The 19985-nt window shown below is 42.7% G+C and overlaps 2 protein-coding genes across 7 annotated transcripts in view; one reads left to right on the top strand and one right to left on the bottom strand.

Moving 5' to 3' along the window:
* Positions 1–19985, top strand: part of ap4m1 (adaptor related protein complex 4 subunit mu 1) — a 35223-nt gene that overhangs the window by 12083 nt on the left and 3155 nt on the right. The window contains exons 1-13 of one of the 6 annotated variants that reach the window (XM_061963000.2): positions 10424–10658; positions 10742–10827; positions 10907–11013; positions 11083–11179; positions 11239–11349; positions 13279–13341; positions 13408–13470; positions 13541–13607; positions 13949–14002; positions 14077–14183; positions 14259–14350; positions 19131–19175; positions 19238–19288. In XM_061963000.2, coding sequence (XP_061818984.1) covers positions 10601–10658; positions 10742–10827; positions 10907–11013; positions 11083–11179; positions 11239–11349; positions 13279–13341; positions 13408–13470; positions 13541–13607; positions 13949–14002; positions 14077–14183; positions 14259–14350; positions 19131–19175; positions 19238–19288 — 1001 coding nt within the window. In that variant the 5' untranslated portion in view covers positions 10424–10600. Of the gene's footprint in view, positions 1–10421; positions 10659–10741; positions 10828–10906; positions 11014–11082; positions 11180–11238; positions 11350–13278; positions 13471–13540; positions 13608–13948; positions 14003–14076; positions 14184–14258; positions 14351–19130; positions 19176–19237; positions 19289–19985 lie in introns of those variants that run through there. The other 5 variants (XM_061962996.1, XM_061962997.1, XM_061962998.1 and 2 more) reach the window with 5 other exon arrangements.
* On the bottom strand, positions 1672–10833 carry rbmx2 (RNA binding motif protein X-linked 2). Its single transcript, XM_061963002.2, has 7 exons — positions 10711–10833; positions 10127–10229; positions 4674–4789; positions 4561–4612; positions 2487–2616; positions 2232–2421; positions 1672–2171 (listed from the first exon to the last, which is right to left on the bottom strand). Exons 2-7 carry the CDS (start codon positions 10129–10131, stop codon positions 1828–1830), a joined length of 837 nt encoding a protein of 278 aa, XP_061818986.1. The 5' UTR covers positions 10132–10229; positions 10711–10833; the 3' UTR covers positions 1672–1827.

Genomic DNA, 19985 nt, shown 5'->3' with positions numbered 1-19985 from the left:
CGAAGATAAGTGAAGGTTAATTGGGGGGAGATGCTGAGAGAATCCGTCACGTTGGGGACAGAAAAAGTATTAAAAATAACATAAGTATGTGACTTTGTTTCTGTGACTCTGCCTCTTGTGGACGCGGGATGAGCGGTATTAAACTCAAGGTCCGGGGGCCAGATCTGGCCCTCCACGTCCTTTTATATGGGCCGCAATAGCCTGGAAATAATGTGTCAAAAAAACACATATTTTATTTCTTTACGTTATTTTCTTACTGAAAGGTATTAGGGTTTTTTTTCTAGCTTGACAGGGAAGAAAAATATTGTCCAATATTCAACTTTTTTAGTCAAAATCCAAATAAATACTTAAATATCTGCTTAACTTTTGATTTCGAAGCAAGTTATCCATCAAATTGTACACTATTAAAATTACCAATATATTTTACTGTAAAATTTAGGGAGATTTTTTTTTTTACAGCAAGTTGAAAAACTAAACGACCGTTTGGGTTTTTTTTACAGTAAAATTCTATCGACTGAGCTGTCAGTTTTTGGTGTGTTTTTACTGTAAAATCCACGGTTGATGATTCTATGGTACCACATTTTATTATGGTAAAAAACTGGCAGCTGAGTTGCCAAAATAAAGATAAACAGCGGTACTGTACTTCTATTTACAGTAATATGTTGTAAAAATAATTTAAAAAAAATATATATATATATATACATATATACACACACACACATATATATATATATATATACACACACACACATATATATATATATATATACACACACACACATATAGATAGATATATACATACACACACATATATATATATATATATATATATATATATATGTATGTGTGGGAAAAAAATCACAAGACTACTTCATCTCTACAGGCCTGTTTCATGAGGGGGTTCCCTCAATCATCAGGAGATTTTAATGGGAGCATTCACATACCATGGTTTATATATGGTATGTGAATGCTCCCATTAAAATCTCCTGATGATTGAGGGAACCCCCTCATGAAACAGGCCTGTAGAGATGAAGTAGTCTTGTGATTTTTTTTCCCACACATGCATATATTGCGCTCTACTACGGTATCGAGCACTATTTTTTGGATAACCTTATTAAGACACATATATATATATATATATATACTAGGGCTGCAACTAACGATTAATTTGATAATCGATTAATCTGTCGATTATTATTTCGATTAATCGATTAATAATCGGACAAAAGAGACAAACTACATTTCTATCCTTTCCAGTATTTTATTGAAAAACCCTAGCATACTGGCACCATACTTATTTGGATTATTGTTTCTCAGCTGTTTGTACATGTTGCAGTTTATAAATAATAAAAAAAATAAAATAAAAAAATTTGCCTCTGCGCATGTGACATAGATCCAACGAATCGATGACTAAATTAATCACCAACTATTTTTATAATCGATTTTAATCGATTAGTTGTTGCAGCCCTAATATATACATTTTTTTTTTTTTTTTACAGTAAAAGTCTGGCAACTGCCAGTTTTTTTCTGTAAAAAAATGGTAAAATCCACAGATTTTGTTTTACTCTTTACGTAAAAAAAAAAGCAAAATATTTAAATTCATAGGCAAATTGATGAATTATTTACTGTTACAAGTGGCCATCTGATGAAAACAAGCTTGACACCTCTGTGTTAGAACGATAATAATTGTGACTTTGCAACAATGACTTTAATCAAGTTTCTATAACATATCAAAAGACAAACATTCTATAAAATGAAAATAATCCACTGAGGAATGATGAGACGTCCACGTGTCAATCAAATCACGGTGGCCACGCCCACACAGTGTCACCTTCTGTGTCTGTCCGCGTCCCGTCTCCGATCACTGTCCTCGCCTCCTCTTCTTTTCCTGTCCTCGTCTCCTCCCCTCCGTCGTCTTCGGTCGTCCTCGTCGCCTCTTCTTCTGTCCTCGCCTCCTCGTCTCCGTCTGTCCTCGTCCTCCCTGGCGTCGCTGCCTCTCTGCCCGTTGTGTTCCTGTGCCGCCGGCGCCCTCCTCTGGTTGTACTTGTCATAGGCGCCGTCCTCCTTCTCCTCCTTCACTCGGATTGCGGGAGGAGGAGGAGGAGGAGGAGGAGACTGTCTTTCTTTCTTTGTCTTCTTCTCCTTCTTTTTCTTCTTCTTCTCTTTCTTGTCTGCGGAGGGAGGAAGCGGCGATGAAGGTCCATCGGGACGTGAACAGGAAGTGACCTCACCTTTTTTGGCCTTCTTCACGGGGGCGACGCCCTGCTCGTCGTCCTCACAGGAGGAGGCGGAGGGAGAGTGGGACGCTTTGGGGGCGCAGCCTTCCTCCCTTAGATGCTTGGTGACGTCATCGATGTCCTCCGCGTCCTTGGGGGGGCGGTAGTCTCTGACGTGGTCCACGCGGATGGTGCGACCTTTGATCTGAAAAGGCGTCGAGCAGCTGTTAGCTAAGAAACCCGTGTTCTCCCAGCAACGCCACCGCCCACCTTGATGCCGTTAAGGTTGTCCACCGCCAAGATGGTGCTCCTCTGGTCCTCGTAGCACAGGAAGCAGAAGCCTTTACTCTTGCCGGTCTTCTTCTCCCGCACCAGGTTGATGTTGACGATCTCGCCGTACCTGAAAGGTCCGCCGTCACGTCAGCGGATCATTGCCGTGTTTATGGTGACATGTTCATGTGGGATCTGAGCCGAGGATGTCGTTGTGGCTTGTGCAGCCCTTTGAGACACTCGTGATTTAGGGCTATATAAGTAAACATTGATTGATTGATTGATTGATTAATTCACACCATACTTGCCAACCTTGAGACCTCCGAATTCGGGAGATGGGGGGGTTTCAATAAGTTGTCTTTTTCCGTTTAAATGTTATACCAATCCGAGATGCCGGTATGACTATATTGGTGTGGGCTGGTCTCCTAAAGCTTTAGTAAAACTTGATAATATTCCTATTCTGTCTTGATGGTCCCTCTTACTCAGCATATATGTCATCTAAAGCAGCGGTCCCCAACCTTTTTGTAAATGCGGACCAGTCAACACTTGAAAATTTGTCCCACGGACCTTGGGGGGGGTTTGTCATATAAAAATACAATCATGTGTGCTTTAAAAATATTCCTGCAGACTGTATTGATCTATATTGATACATAATGTAGGAACCAGAAATATTAATAATAGAAAGAAACAACCCTTTTGGATTGGTGCACTAATTGTAAGTGTATCTTGTGTTTTTGATGATGATTTAATTTAAAAAAAAAAAATATCTATATATATATTTTTTTTGTTAAATTTCTTGTGCGGTTGTTTCAACGTTGTATTTGTGTTATAGAATATTGGTTGGGAAAATGACCAAAATTCAGTGGTCAAATCAGCGTCACAAGCTGACATTGGAAAAACCTCGTCAAAAAGCATGTTGTTTCAGCGTTGTATTTGTGTTGTTGAATATTGGTTGGGAAAATAACTAAAATTCTATGGTCAAATCAATGTCAGAACCCAATGTTGATTAAATGTCGTCAAAAAGCATGTTGTTTCAACGTTGTATTTGTGTTGTAGAATATTGGTTGGGATAATTACCAAAATTCAATGGTCAAATCAGCATCAAAACCTGACATTGCATAAACGTCGCCAAAAAGCATGTTGTTTCAACGTTGTATTTGTGTTGTAGAATATTTTTTGGAAAATGACCAAAATTTAATGGTCAAATCAACATCAGACCCCAACATTGATTAAACGTTGTCAAAAAGCATGTTGTTTCAACGTTGTATTTGTGTTATAGAATATTGGTTGGGAAAATGACCAAAATTCAATGGTCAAATCAGCGTCACAAGCTGACATTGGAAAAACCTCGTCAAAAAGCACGTTGTTTCAGCGTTGTATTTGTGTTGTTGAATATTGGTTGGGAAAATAACAAAAATTCTATGGTCAAATCAACGTCAGAACCCGACGTTGATTAAACGTCGTCAAAAAGCATGTTGTTTCAACGTTGTATATGTGTTGTAGAATATTGGTTGGGAAAATTACCAAAATTCAATGGTCAAATCAGCATCAATACCTGACATTGCATAAACGTGGCCAAAAAGCATGTTGTTTCAACTTTGTATTTGTGTTGTAGAATATTTGTTGGAAAATGACCAACATTCAATGGTCAAATCAACGTCAGAACCCAAGATTACCTCGTTGTAGTGCAGGATAAAAGAGCAGCATCTAGTATTTACAGAAATAATGTTTGCATTTACAGAATAAGATGCAAAATGTTTGAATTTACAAAAATGGTGCAGATATAAATAATTAAAACAAAGGCTATGTGTGAAATTACTGCACAGTAGCGAAAACACACAAAACGGAACCAGGAAGACGCCAGGAAAGAAGGACAAAAACTAGATTTCCCAGCAAAAAAAATGGCAATTTTGACAGGTAAGCGGAAGAGCTGGGCACTGGGAGAGAAGGACAGGTGTGGCATATGATACTGGCATCATATCTATATATTGTTGTAGCTGATGTCGATATACTTCAAAATCCCAAATCTCGGTGCCGATTATCGTCCGATCGCTAACTGCATGTGACAACTTACTGAGAGAAGACGCAGATGACGTCACCTTCGGACAGCTCGTACGGAAAACCTCCTGCAGGGAAACCAGAGAGTGAGCATCCGTCACCCCGACACGCCGCTCACCTTCTCCTCACCTATATACACCCAGGCGCTGTCCTTGTACTCGCTGTGCCAGGAAGCTTTCTCGTTGATTCCCAAATGAGCCTCTCTCTCGTTCAGCTCGTTGATGAGCTTCACTTTGGTCAGCGGACTGAAGAGCACAAACACAATAGAATGGAATGGACTTTATTGTCATTATATTTGCATATAACGAGATTAAGGACTCCAATTTAAGGTGCGTTAGTGGGAACAAATATGGGATAAAAATAAATGACACAAGAAGTAATAAAGATAAAACTAAGCAAATAAAACAAACAAAAGCTTCAATATTAGACTTTAGACAAAATGTAATGAACTACAAGGGAAATTGTTCCTAGAATAGTTTTCTACTTTTACTAGCAGCTCTAAATGTCAACTGTCGGAGGCAGATATTTACATATATCCTAATTTAAGTTGTACTTCTTCCATTTCTTTGTCATATTTGAAAACAGCTCGTGTTTTCCATTTCTTCTCTTGATGCTCTGTCAGCAAGTATACTGTGTGTGTTAACCTTGAGTTCTTTGGAATGTGTTTTGACTAGCATTTGTTTTGTCTACAGAGATGGGACGAGAGAGAGGGTGGTGGGATCGGGAAGACAGACCATTTTGGGAGGCGCAATAGAATGTTCTATGGTTAGACTGGTCTCAATCAATGTATATTGGCAAAGCTTTGAGAATATACAACAAAATACCTATTGTGTCTCTGGTGGTTTTTCAACTCAGCTTTAAGTGTCGGAAAGAACTTGGGAGCGAATTGTGACTTGAATTCCCTGGGAGGAACAACTGGTCCAAAACGCAACACAACAAACCATGACCGGAAATGGTTATAGATTCTTTGTTAGGTTGAGGAACATCACATCATTACACTGGTGTAAAAATAGTCTGAAAAGGAGTCAGAAGAAGCATAGCTTAGTGCAGACTAGGGATGTCCCGATCCAGGTTTTTGTACTTCCGATCCGATACCGATATTGTTTTTGCACTTCCGATCCGATACTGACCGATACCGATACTGACCGATACTGGCCTATCCGAGCATGTATTAAAGTTTAAAGTTATTTAGCCTACTTAGTTGTCAGAATCATGTTGAAAAGGGTTTTAGTACTCTTAATAACAACTAGCCAGCTGAATTAGGGGAGTTTGAATAATACACAATGGTTGGTAACAAGAAACTGACCTGTTTATTCAAGGATAAACACAAAATAGACAAAATTATACATGACAAACAGAAATGGCATCATTGAACTAGGGCTGGGCGATATGGCCTTTTTTTAATATTGCGATATTTTAAGGCCATATTGCGATACACGATATATATCTCGATATTTTGCCTTAGCCTTGAATGAACACTTGATGCATATAATCACAGCAGTATGATGATTCTATGTGTTTTGATTGATTGATTGAGACTTTTATTAGTAGGTTGCACAGTGAAGTACATATTCCGTACAATTGACCACTAAATGGTAACACCCCAATAAGTTTTTCAACTTGTTTAAGTCGGGGTCCACTTAAATTGATTCATGATACAGATATATACTATCAGATATATACTATCATCATAATACAGTCATCACACAAGATAATCACATTGAATTATTTACATTATTTATAATCCAGGGTGTGGAGGGGGGCGCCGGATGTAAGTGTCAAAAAGACAGCCAAAAGAGTTTGATATGAGAATAAATCTAAAGTTAAAATATAGGGTAGAAATGTACCCATTTGCAGGAAATGTAGTCTTGATTTTCAAAATTTTCTTTCAAGGCTTGCATGTCTACATTAAAACATTCTTCTTCATATTGCATTAATATATGCTACTTTTGAACTTTCATGCAGAGAAGGAAATCACAACTAAAAAAATCACTAATTTTTTCATACGGTGTTGATGTGGAAATTTTTGCTTCGGCATTTTGATGGTGTGGACGTGTGGCACCGAATGGAGATAAGCGTCTCGACAGACGTTACAATATTTGAACAATGATGACGAAAACTGTTTTCTCTGTCGTGTCCGTGTGTCGAAAATTGTTATGCGCTTAATTTTTTTATTTGATTTTGTGCGTGGCATAGATTTGCCGTGCGCAGAGGACGTTTGAGCAGTGCGCAATTTATGGCGTCACATTAATGCCAAAAATCCAAGCGCATAAAAACTGTTATCGCGCGCTGATTCTCCACTTCGTGCGCGAGCGCGACACCCTTTTGCGCGCGCGTGGTGCCTTCTTATGCGCGCGCGGTGCCTTTCTGCGCGCCGCTCTCTGTGTACTCCTGGCATCTCTCCTCGCGCTGTCATGTTTCTTTTTGGCACTTTGGGGGCGGGTATGCTTAGACGGCCCCTTCTTTCTGATTGGCTCTGAGCATTTTTCATATGACCAATCATTCTCCAGTGTAGCAACGTTGTAGCCATCTTACCTCGGACATCTAGCCTCAATCATTACATTGATGTCAATGGTACATGTACTAATTAAATTACCATAACTTGCTCGATTTTCGACCAATTTACAAACGGTTTGCCTTGTTGCAAATCTTATTACATGTAGATATGACATAGGATGCTGTACCTGTTGAAATTACCTCTTTCGCTTTAAAAAAAAAAGACTTAATTGTGCAACATAGTTGTGTAGGGTCAGTGTTAGTCAGTTCTCTGATTATTTTAAACTGTTTCAGAATACATTATTAAAAGGCTATTTTTAACATTTTAAAAACAAAATTCAAATATTATTTCATTACTTTTATGGTTGAATCAAAAGAAATTCCATAAATTATAAAACAAAATGTTCAAGAAGAAGTGAAATTATAAAATAATGTTATGGTTGGATGTTATTGCTGGTGGACCAGTTCTGGCTGAAAGATGTGATTATGGTGTTTGTTGTCTTATTATTTATTTGGGTCACATTTTGTATTACCCTGTATTGTGTTTATGTGGTATGAAATAACCTTCATCAGCGCGCGACATTTTTTTATCCACTTCTTCCTCCGTAAATCTTGCATATTGACGATGACCCGCCCTGCTATACTTCTGATTGGCTCTGAGCATTTTTCCCCTGACCAATCAGAAAGAAGGGGCCGTCTAAGCATACCCGCCCCCAAAGTGCCAAAACGAAACATGACAGCAGACAGACCGAGACGGCACGCGCGATAACAGTTTTTATGCGCTCGGATTTTTGGCACTAATGTGACGCCATAGCAATTGCACAGGCGCGCACGGCTGCGCTAGCACCACAGCTAACGTTAGCCATGCTGCTACCTCTCTGCTGGGAGAGGGCGTATACGTATGTGACGTATGTCGTGACAGTATGTGACGTGTGTAAGAATGTGCGCTTGCTGTCTGTGAGAAGGAGAGACAGGAAAGAGTGAGAAGAGCCTGTCGTGTAATGCCAGCAGCTAAAAGCAACTGCGTGAGAATCCACAGACGTGTGGATGTGTTGAAGGTGTGCTGGAAAATGCGGAATGGAAATTAGGGAGCAGCAGAAAAGTGGAATGTATTATTTAAATCGGTGCGTTGGAAAACAAGGACCGGAGTTTTTTAAAAACTGGATCTGGATCGGCATTTTCTCATGCTTTGCCGATACGCATTTTTTTGCAAATATCGGCGGCCGATCCGATCCAAATATCGGATCGGGACATCCCTAGTGCAGACCTGGGCAATTTACATGCGGCCCGTTAAGCTTTTCAGTCTGGCCCGCCGGACATTCCAAATAATTTTTTTTAGATCTTTAAGATGGAAAGTGTAGCTGCCATTATGATGTGCAGTGATGTTTTCTAATGACCGTAAGTCTTGAACTATACTAAGTCTTTCAATGGTTGGAATCTGCGCTTATGGATGATATACCAGTTACTATGGTAATCTAATTAGTTACTATGGTCATCTAATTAGTTACTATGGTCATCTACGTCACAGCAGCTCAGACGAGGCACCAAGCAGTGCGGGCGGGAAGCGTTTCCACAGACGCGGAAGGAGCTTTTCACAACAAAGTTCTAAAGCTTAGTGTTAGAATAATTGTTTGTAAGTTATCACAAAAGAGACGTTGTATTATGAATGCTGTCTTTCGAGGCCTAACAAGAGGAAGAAGGCTCGTGAAACGCCACTGTGATTTCAACACGGACAGATGGCAGGATCTGCTCAACTCCCAGAGGAACTCTCTTTGAAGTGTTAAACGAACTCTCTTTGAAGTATTTCACAAACTCTCTTCCAACTATTTGGTAACTGAAGTCAACGCTATTTACGACCCGCTGCCCTCTTGAAGTCCCTGTGGTCAGGAGACGGGAGGGGTTATCCATTGTCCTCCAACACCTGCCCCAGCTGGATCCAGGAAGAGCCCAAGCCCGAGAAATCCTCTTCTTGGACTTCAAAGCGACCGAAAACAATGACTCTTTTACACACTTCCCATTCCTGCTGTGACATATGTTGGTGCGTGAACATGGAACATCTGAATTAAAAGAGGAGACGAAAACCTTCTTCGTCAGAGCGTGGTGCAGGACTGTGCAGAGAGTGCAGTGGCCATGTCTCTCCTCAATATTGAGTCCAAATTGAATTCTGTCTCTGTTTGATTCCTTGCCTTTTGTCTTGTTGAATAGATGTCCTCTGTGTTTGAACGTGACACTTAGTGATATATCAGATGTATCAGATTATAGGTGGGTTTATTTGGTACCCTTCACGTTCATATTTCACTGTTTGTTGCATTTTTGTTGCGTTTCACTTGATTGTAAAATATGTCGATCGAAAGGGGGTGTGGCATTCATATTTTGTCAATATTCAATGTTTTATCGTTCATAGAAAATTTCCAAAATTCCATTACGTGTTTTAAGACGGTCTGTCATACCGTTTTTAGCATTCAATCAGACATTATTGTGACGTTTTTTAATAGTGTCCCTAAAAATAGATATAACGGCCCCCAGACACATTTTTTTCTCTAAATGTGGCCCCCGAGTCAAAATAATTGCCCAGGCCTGGCTTAGTGTATTGAATCTCACCCCTCTTCCTATCATGATTACATATCATTCATTCACGCCAAGTGTTCAATGCGTCAACACGCATAACAATAATTCATGTATTTTATTTTTGGTTTTGAAGTACTTTATTCACTTCCTGTGTTTGGATGTCATCTTCAAATTTGGAGAAAATTAAAAGTGTAGATATGATCGCTTACGCAGTGATGACAAAGCACGACGAATACAACACACAGAGGTCATTTGATCATGCGTCGAAACAAAACAGATTTAAATTGAGGATTTTATATATTCGTCATTTGTTTATTTTTATTTGCCAGTGTGTTCGCTCGTAGCCACATTAGCTGTTAGCACTAGCTAGCACAAGCCGGCGGTCAACACCAAAACAGTACGAAACAGCAAAAACACATTAACACCAAAAAACTGTCTTTTTTTTTTTTTTTTTTTTTTTACAAATAAAGTAGTAAAGAATGTCGTGTATGGTAAATATAAATATTATACAAACTCACTTCATTCTGTAGCGGGGTCGACGCTCCCATGCGAGATACGACTTCCGGTTGAACCACTTGCCTGTGCTGCCCCCTGCTGCTTGGAGGTCTTTACCCTTATTTCCTGTTTTTTTTTAACCGAAATATGTGTTAAAGTTCACGTAGAACGTTAATAACGTGACGATAGCATACAATAGATAATTTAAAGTGACTTGGTGGCACGCAGTTAGTGTTTAGTGACATTAACTGTGTAAAAAGAAATAAATAAACCACCAGAGGTCCGCCGGCACGTTAGAGGGCGCTGTCCAAATTGTCGTCATCCGCCGGACCTGTTAGTAAACAACAGCCTCAGTTTAAAGACGCTAGGCTAGCTACAGTGTGTCGTTTCTACGTCTGGTTAACAATTTAAATGTAGTTTATTTATTTATTTATTAATGTAGTGCGCAGATAAATAATTCCGTTTGTGATGAAGATTGATATCTGTGTTCTAGCAGGATGATCTCGCAGGTCTTCGTCTTGTCCTCCAAAGGCGACCGCCTCGTCTACAAAGACTGTATCCTTTCACCTCTTACCACAACAAATAAGACATGTTTAAAGTATTATACCGACGTCGTTGTCAAACTTGACCGCCCGCAGTCCGAGGAAACGCCGGAAGTGACCTCGTCAGCGGTTTTTATGAGAAAGTGACGGCGCTGACCGGCGACCAGCCGCCGGTTGTCATGGTAACCTGCTTGTTGAGAGGTGGTGTGTGTTAGAGGATGTTGGACCTTGAACGCATCACGTTTCCCCACCCACTCGCAGAGACACAAAGAGGTCCACTTTGTCCACGTCCGGCAGGGAGGACTCTACTTGGTTGCCACGACAACGGCAGACTCCTCCCCCTTCGCGGTCATTGAGTTCCTGAACAGGTAACACCAGGGGATGGACCGATGACGTGTTGCCATGGCGTCGTAATGGAGAGGAGAATCTCATGTCAGGTTCGCTGCCCTGGTGAAAGATTACTGCGGCGGACTGTCGGAGAAGTCGGTGCAGATGAACTTCGCGCTCATCTACGAACTTCTGGACGAGATGGTGGTGAGTCTTACTCGCCGATGTCGCCGCACACGGTCCACGTGATGTTTCTGGCCGCGCAGGATTACGGTTACGTCCAGTCCACGTCGTCTGACGTCCTGAAGAACTTCATCCAGACGGAGGCGGTCTCGCCGCGACCCTTCAGCCTCTTCGACCTCGCCAACGTGGGCCTGGTACGCCGCCGACGCCACTAGCACACACAGTCGTGGTCAAAAGTTTACATACACTTTTAAAGGACATAATGTTTCAAAATAATTTCTACAACTCTTATTTTTTTGTGATAGAGTGATTGGAGCACATACTTGTTGGTCACAAAAAACATTCATGAAGTTTGGTTCTTTTATTTATTATGGGTCTACTGGAAATGTGAGCAAATGTGCTGGGTCAAAAGTATACATACAGTAATATTAATATTTGCTTACATGTCCCTTAGCAAGTTTCACTGCAATAAGGCGCTTTTGGTAGCCATCCACAAGCTTCTGGTCAAATTTTTGACCACTCCTCTTGACAAAACTGGTGCAGTTCAGCTAAATTTGTTGCTTTTCTGACATGGACTTGTTTCTTCAGCATTGTCCACACGTTTAAGTCAGGACTTTGGGAAGGCTATTCCAAAACCTTCATTCGAGCCTGATTTAGCCATTCCTTTACCACTTTTGACGTGTGTTTGGGGTCATTGTCCTGTTGGAACACCCAACGGCGCTCAACACCCAACCTCCGGGCTGATGATTTTATGTTGTCCTGAAGAATTTGGAGGTAATCCTCCTTTTTCATTGTCCCATTTACTTTCTGTAAAGCACCAGTTCCATTGGCAGCAAAACCAGAGCATAATACTACCACCACCATGCTTGACGGTAGGTATGGTGTTCCTGGGATTACCTCACCTTTTCTCCTCCAAACATATTGCTGGGTATTGTGGCCAAACAGCTCAATTTTTGTTTCATCCGACCACGGAACTTTCCTCCAGAAGGTCTTATCTTTGTCCATGTGATGTCAGATGAAACAAATCATCAGCGCGGAGGTTGGGTCTTGGGCGCAGTTGGGTGTTCCAACAGGACAATGACCCCAAACACACGTCAAAAGTGGTAAAGGAATGGCTAAATCAGGCTAGAATTAAGGTTCTAGAAAGGCCTTCCCAAAGTCCTGACTTAAACGTGTGGAACAATGCTGAAGAAACAAGTCCATGTCAGAAAAGCAACACATTTAGCCAATTTTGTCAAGAGGAGTTTTAAAAAATTCAAGCAGAAGCTTGTGGATGGCTACCAAAAGCACCTTATTGCAGTGAAACTTGCCAAGGGACATGTAAGCAAATATTAACATTGCTGTTTGTATACTTTTGACCCAGCACATTTGCTCACATTTTCAGTAGACCCAGAGCATAATACTACCACCACCATGCTTGACGGTAGGCCTGGTGTTCCTGGGATTACCTCACCTTTTCTCCTCCAAACATATTGCTGGGTATTGTGGCCCAAACAGCTCAATTTTTGTTTCATCTGACCACGGAACTTTCCTCCAGAAGGTCTTATCTTTGTCCATGTGATGTCAGATGAAACAAATCATCAGCCCGGAGGTTGGGTCTTGGGCGCAGTTGGGTGTTCCAACAGGACAATGACCCCAAACACACGTCAAAAGTGGTAAAGGAATGGCTAAATCAGGCTAGAATTAAGGTTCTAGAATGGCCTTCCCAAAGTGCTGACTTAAACGTGTGGAACAATGCTGAAGAAACAAGTCCATGTCAGAAAAGTAACATAATTAGCCAATTTTGTCAAGAAGAGTTTAAAAAAATTCAAGCAGAAGCTTGTGGATGGCTACCAAAAGCGCCTTATTGCAGTGAAACTTGCCAAGGGACATGTAACCAAATATTAACATTGCTGTTTGTATACTTTTGAACCAGCACATTTGCTCACATTTTCAGTAGACCCATAATAAATTCATAAAAGAACCAAACTTCATGAATGTTTTTTGTGACCAACAAGTATGTGCTCCAATCACGCCATGACATTATGTTCTTTACAAGTGTATGTCAACTTTTGACCACGACTCTACGTCCTCCACGTGGTCCACGTGACCTCGCTGACCGCGGTGTTCTTGTCCCTCCGCAGTTCGGAGCCGACACCCAGCAGAGCAAAGTGGCGCCGAGTTCTGCCGCCACAAGGCCGATACAGGTACGGCATCACATGACCCGCCTTCAGGCAGGAAACTTCCACCTGCGCGTGTGTGTGTGTGTGCAGGGAGGGAAGAGTGAGATATTTGTGGACGTCATCGAGAGGATGACGGTGGTGATCGGCGCCAACGTGAGTACCGCCCGCCGCGCAGTACAATAATGGTGTGTGCGCGCACTGAGCACGTGCACATTGTGTGCAGGGCGTGCTGATGAAGGCGGACGTGCAGGGCGAGGTCAAGGTCAAGTGCTTCCTGCCCAGCTGCTCAGGTGAGACGTGGAAATGCGTGACACGGCAGGCGTGCATTAACCTTTGGGGAGACCTGGGACATTTGTGGGTCTTTACATCGCTTTCGAAAGAATGTCCATTTTAAAATATGGCTAATTGGCATTGTCCGTTCTTTGATAAGTTGATTTTAGCACCAGCTATTAAGTGAGTAATCATTGGAGTTCCCCGGGAACATTTTAAAGCATTTATCGGCCGATAATATCGGACATCTCTACTTTTAACCTACCGGTATAACATTCACCACATTTGGAGGATCCCAATGGCCACTTGTGAAGTCCAGCAGGGGGCGACGATTAACTCTCTCCATTGTTTTCTTTGGCAGAGATCCGCATCGGCCTCAACGAGGACTTGAGTGTCGGCGCGTCGCAACTCCGAGGTCAGCTCACCTGCCCGCCTTCAAAATAAAAGCTGAAAAGAAGTGACCCCCTTCCACGCCGCTTCCCTCGCCAGGTTACGGCACGACGGTCCGAGTCGATCAGTGCAGCTTCCACCCAGCGGTCCGACTGGAAGAGTTTGACAGCCACCGGATCCTGCGACTCAGCCCGAGCCACGGCGAGGTTAGGTCCCGCCCACGCTGGCATGTGATCCTCGAGCGGCGTTTTCACGTGTCCGCCGTCTCCTCCCCCCTCAAGCAAAGCGTCATGCAGTACCAGCTGGCCGACCATCTTCCCTCCGCCCCGCCCTTTCGCCTCTTTCCCGCCATCGAGAAGGACAGCGGCGGCAGGTAACGTGCACAGACGCCGACACCCGTCACCCAAGTACTTGTGAAGTGAATTATATTTTTAGATAGCGCTTTATGTGCGTGTGGTTGGGGTGATGAGACCTGTGTGAAGCTGGCCTCCATAATTATTGCAAATATTGGAATAACACTTCTATTCCTTTGTGCTACCTTTGTGCCGTTATGGTTTTTAAGTTATTCTAAAATACATTTTCTGACTAATGACATCATCCAGCCCCCCCCCCCCCCCCCCCGACATTTTGGGGGCCACATTGGGCTAAAAAAATTGGGCAACTGCATGTAATATAACAATATATATATACATGCATATATATATAGCCTGTACATATACAGTATGTGTACATATGTATACATATTATATTAATATAATATGTGTGTATATATTAGGGATGTCCCGATCCAGGTTTTTGCACTTCCGATCCGATACTGACACTGGCCGATACTGGCCTATCCGAGCATGTATTACAGTTAAAAGTTATTTAAACTACTTAGTTGTCGGATTCATGTTCTTGATAACAACTAGCCAGCTGAATTAGGTGAGTTTGAATAATACACAATGGTTGGTTAGAAGAAACTGACCTGTTTATTCAAGGATAAACACAAAATAGACAAAATTATACATGACAAACAGAAATGGCATCATTGAACAGTAAAAAAGTGAACAGTATAAAGTGCAAATAATGCTGTAAACATCTACCATAACATATTTAAAAAAGCAAAACACACAAACAACCTGAGTGGGTTAAAATGTCTATAACTCAGCATCAATATTTGCTCTTGAACAAGTGTAAACTTAAAAAAAAAAAACTATCTACACACTCCCTTCAATTGTTTGCCCCCACACAGCTGACATTTTTACTGGTATTTTTTAATTCACATGGCCTTCTTGCTGTGTTGAAGGTGTGCTGGAAAATGCGGAACGGAATCTTTTTAAAAACTGGATCTGGATCGGCATTTTCCTATGCCTTGCCGATACGCATTTTTTGGCAAATATCGGCGGCCGATCCGATCCAAATATCGGATCGGGACAACCCTAGTATATATATATATATATATATATATATGTATGTATGTATGTATGTATGTATGTATGTATGTATGTATGTATGTATGTATGTATGTATGTATGTATGTATGTATGTATGTATGTATGTATGTATATATATATATATATATATATATATATATATATATATACTGGGGCTGAGGTTGCTGAGGTAGTTAAAAAGCTCCTCGGTGGCAAGGCCTCGGGGGTGGATGAGATCCGCCCGGAGTTCCTTAAGGCTCTGGATGCTGTGGGGCTGTCTTGGTTGACAAGACTCTGCAGCATCGCATGGACATCGGGGGCGGTACCACTGGATTGGCAGACCGGGGTGGTGGTTCCTCTCTTTAAAAAGGGGAACCGGAGGGTGTGTTCCAACTATCGTGGGATCACACTCCTCAGCCTTCCCGGTAAGGTCTATTCAGGTGTACTGGAGAGGAGGCTACGCCGGATAGTCGAACCTCGGATTCAGGAGGAACAGTGTGGTTTTCGTCCTGGTCGTGGAACTGTGGACCAGCTCTATACTCTCGGCAGGGTCCTTGAGGGTGCATGGGAGTTTGCCCAACCAGTCTACATGTGCTTTGTAGACTTGGAGAAGGCATTCGACCGTGTCCCTCGGGAAGTCCTGTGGGGAGTGCTCAGGGAGTATGGGGTAACGGACTGTCTGATTGTGGCAGTTCGCTCCCTGTATGCTCAGTGCCAGAGCTTGGTCCGCATTGCCGGCAGTAAGTCGGACACGTTTCCAGTGAGGGTTGGACTCCGCCAAGGCTGCCCTTTGTCACCGATTCTGTTCATAACTTTTATGGACAGAATTTCTAGGCGCAGTCAAGGCGTTGAGGGGATCTGGTTTGGTGGCTGCAGGATTAGGTCTCTGCTTTCTGCAGATGATGTGGTCCTGATGGCTTCATCTGGCCAGGATCTTCAGCTCTCGCTGGATCGGTTCGCAGCCGAGTGTGAAGCGACTGGGATGGGAATCAGCACCTCCAAGTACGAGTCCATGGTTCTCGCCCGGAAAAGGGTGGAGTGCCATCTCCGGGTTGGGGAGGAGATCTTGCCCCAAGTGGAGGAGTTCAAGTACCTCGGAGTCTTGTTCACGAGTGAGGGAAGAGTGGATCGTGAGATCGACAGGCGGATCGGTGCGGCGTCTTCAGTAATGCGGACGCTGTATCGATCCGTTGTGGTGAAGAAGGAGCTGAGCCGGAAGGCAAAGCTCTCAATTTACCGGTCGATCTACGTTTCCATCCTCACCTATGGTCACGAGCTTTGGGTTATGATCGAAAGGACAAGATCACGGGTACAAGCGGCTGAAATGAGTTTCCTCCGCCGGGTGGCGGGGTTCTCCCTTAGAGATAGGGTGAGAAGCTCTGCCATCCGGGGGGAGCTCAAAGTAAAGCCGCTGCTCCTCCACATCGAGAGGAGCCAGATGAGGTGGTTCGGGCATCTGGTCAGGATGCCAGCCAAACGCCTCCCTAGGGAGGTGTTTAGGGCACGTCCGACCGGTAGGAGGCCACGGGGAAGACCCAGGACACGTTGGGAAGACTATATCTCCCGGCTGGCCTGGGAACGCCTCGGGGTCCCACAGGAAGAGCTGGACGAAGTGGCTGGGGAGAGGGAAGTCTGAGCTTCCCTGCTTAGGCTGCTGCCCCCGCGACCCGACCTCGGATAAGCGGAAGAAGATGGATGGATGGATATACAGGTCAAAAGTTTACATACACTTGCAAAGAACATAATGTTATGGTTGTCTTGAGTTTCCAATCATTTCTACAACTCTTATTTTTTTGTGATAGAGTGATTGGAGCACAAACTTGTTGGCCACAAAAAACATTCATGAAGTTTGGTTCTTTTGTGAATTTATTATGGGTCTACTGAAAATGTGACAAAATGTGCTGGGTCAAAAGTATACATACAGTAATGTTAATATTTGCTTACATGTCCCTTGGCGAGTTTCACTACAATAAGGCGCTTTTGGTAGCCATCCACAAGCTTCTGCTTGAATTTTTGACCACTCCTCTTGACAAAATTGCTGCAGTTCAGCTAAATGTGTTGGTTTTATGACATGGACTTGTTTCTTCAGCATTGTCCACATTGTCAGCACTTTGGGAAGGCTATTCTAAAATCTTAAGTCTAGCCTGATTTAGCCATTCCTTTACCACTTTTGACGTGTGTTTGGGGTCACTGTCCTGTTGGAACACCCAACTTCACCCAAGACCCAACCTCCGGGCTGATAATTTGAAGAATTTGGAGGTAATCCTCCTTTTTCATTGTCCCATTTACTCTCTGTAAAGCACCAGTTCCATTGGCAGCAAAACAGGCCCAGAGCATAATACTACCACCACCATGCTTGACGTTAAGCATGGTGTTCCTGGGATTAAAGGCCTCACCTTTTCTCCTCCAAACATATTGCTGGGTATTGTGGCCAAACAGCTCAATTTTTGTTTCATCTGACCACAGAACTTTCCTCCAGAAGGTCTTATCTTTGTCCATGTGATCAGCAGCAAACTTCAGACGAGCCTTCTGGAGCAAGGGCTTCTTTCTTGCATGGTAGCCTCTCAGTCCAATGAGATGCAAAACACGCTTGACTGTGGACACAGACACCTGTGTTCCGGCAGCTTCCAATTCATTGCAAACCTGCTTTTTCTCCCAAACGCTGGTGCTGCAAAAGTGTTATGTCAAACTATTCTACTTTTTATGTTCACAGTTTGATGTTTAATGTCAACATAACAACTATAATAGTTTGACATAACATTTTTACAGCACAAAAGAATGGGGCAAGTTTGGGGAGACTTTGACGGGGGTCATAAAATGGTAATAGCATTAAAAACTGTAATATTTAGACAAAAAAGAAAACGGGGATTCACGTTTGTCACGGTTTACCTGACACATGAAACGTGACGAATCAGGGGTTACACTATCCACTTCAGACGGCAGTAGACTGTTGAATATTTTAAAAGGTATTTTCTTGCAATTCCAGCTTTGACCACAGCGTCAGTTGCTATGTAGAGTGGCGCTTTCCTGTCATGATCCGTGGTCTGGATCATGTTTTTGTTATTTTCTGTTAGTTTTGGACTCTTTTAGTCCCTGTTTGTGACACCTCTGAGTTTGGTTTGGTTGCCACGGCTGCTTATTGTTTTCACCTGCCTCTGGTTAGTGGTCGGCACGCTCAGCTGCTGTCAACCACTAATCAGAGAGCTTTTGCTCGCCACGCTCAGTCATAGCTCCCATGCTATCAGAACGGTTTTTGGTATTCTTGTGTTTTGCATGATTTATGGACAATAAATCACTCCTACCTCACGCTTTCGTCCGGAGTTTTCCGTCTGCCCTCCTGGGAGAACGATCCCGCATAACGATGCGACCCCGCCGTGACCCTTTCCATCATTTTCAGCAGACCGCATTGCAAAATGATACCGTAGGGGGGGCCATATGAATCCCTTTTCTACTGTAGCACAAATGGGACAAGTTATGAATAATACAACGTTTATAACATAGACAAAACAAATGTTGCAGCACAAACGAATGGTACAAGTTTGGGGTGATGTTGACAATGTGTGGGGGGGGCATCATTAGTCAGAAAATGTATTAAAAATAACTAACGGCACAAACTAATGGCAGTGTCATTTTAATACTTAGAGCGATAACGGGGGCCAAGCTGGTGGTGACGATGTCATTATGAGCGTGCTGACAGGAAGTAGGGGGTTGTGACTTCCTCTCATGTTCGCCTTGCAGGCTGCTGATGTACTTGAAGCTACGCTGCGACCTGCCACCTAAAAGGTCACTTCCTGTTCGGACACACACACAAACACACATATTGACAGCATTGTTTGTGCGTGCAGTGCCGCCGTCAACGTGGGCGCCACCATACGGGTCCCTAAAGGCTGCGTCAGGTAAGCGAAGGAGAGGACATTTGGTTGTTTATTATTTACCCTTTCAGTGGCCTAGTGCAGGGGTCGGCAACCCAAAATGTTGAAGGAGCCATATTGGACCAAAAATACAAAAACAAATCTGTCTGGAGCCGCAAAAAATTAAAAGCCATATTACCATACTTGCCAACCTTGAGACCTCCAATTTCGGGAGGTGGGGGGTGGGGGTGGGGGGCGTGGTTGGGGCGGGGGCGTGGTTGGGGGCGTGGTTAAGAAGGGAGGAGTATATTTACAGCTAGAATTCACCAAGTCAAGTATTTCATACATATATGTATATTTATATATATATATATATAGAGAGAGAGAGAGAGAGAGAGAGAGAGAGAGAGAGAGAGAGAGAGAGAGAGAGAGAGAGAGAGAGAGAGAGAGAGAGAGAGAGAGAGAGAGAGAGAGAGAGAGAGAGAGAGAGAGAGAGAGAGAGAGAGAGAGAGAGAGAGAGAGAGAGAGAGAGAGAGAGAGATCTACATCCTGAAAATATGCAAACTAACTGTGTTTAGATAATTGATACTTCAAACTTGCATAAATAAATATTAAGGAATATAACATAACTTGGCTTCTGAGAGTTTCAAAATGTAATGAATAAAATGCTAAAGTTGTTGATAAACAAGCAATTATTTTAATAATTAAATATGGTCATTTTAAATGAATTATCATGATAATT

Source organism: Nerophis lumbriciformis, linkage group LG09 (genome assembly GCF_033978685.3).
Source record: "Nerophis lumbriciformis linkage group LG09, RoL_Nlum_v2.1, whole genome shotgun sequence".
Lineage (NCBI taxonomy): Eukaryota > Metazoa > Chordata > Actinopteri > Syngnathiformes > Syngnathidae > Nerophis > Nerophis lumbriciformis.
The sequence above is the reverse complement of the archived record's forward strand: the minus strand, read 5'-3'. Positions and strand labels throughout refer to the sequence as shown.

What these genes read in the sequence shown, in the direction of transcription:
- rbmx2 (XM_061963002.2), bottom strand. An exon ending in GTCATCTGCGTCTTCTCTCA is followed by an intron (nt 2,617 to 4,560) that starts GTAAGTTGTCAC and finishes CGGACCTTTCAG; the next exon opens with GTACGGCGAGATCGTCAACA. An exon ending in ACAACCTTAACGGCATCAAG is followed by an intron (nt 2,422 to 2,486) that starts GTGGGCGGTGGC and finishes ACGCCTTTTCAG; the next exon opens with ATCAAAGGTCGCACCATCCG.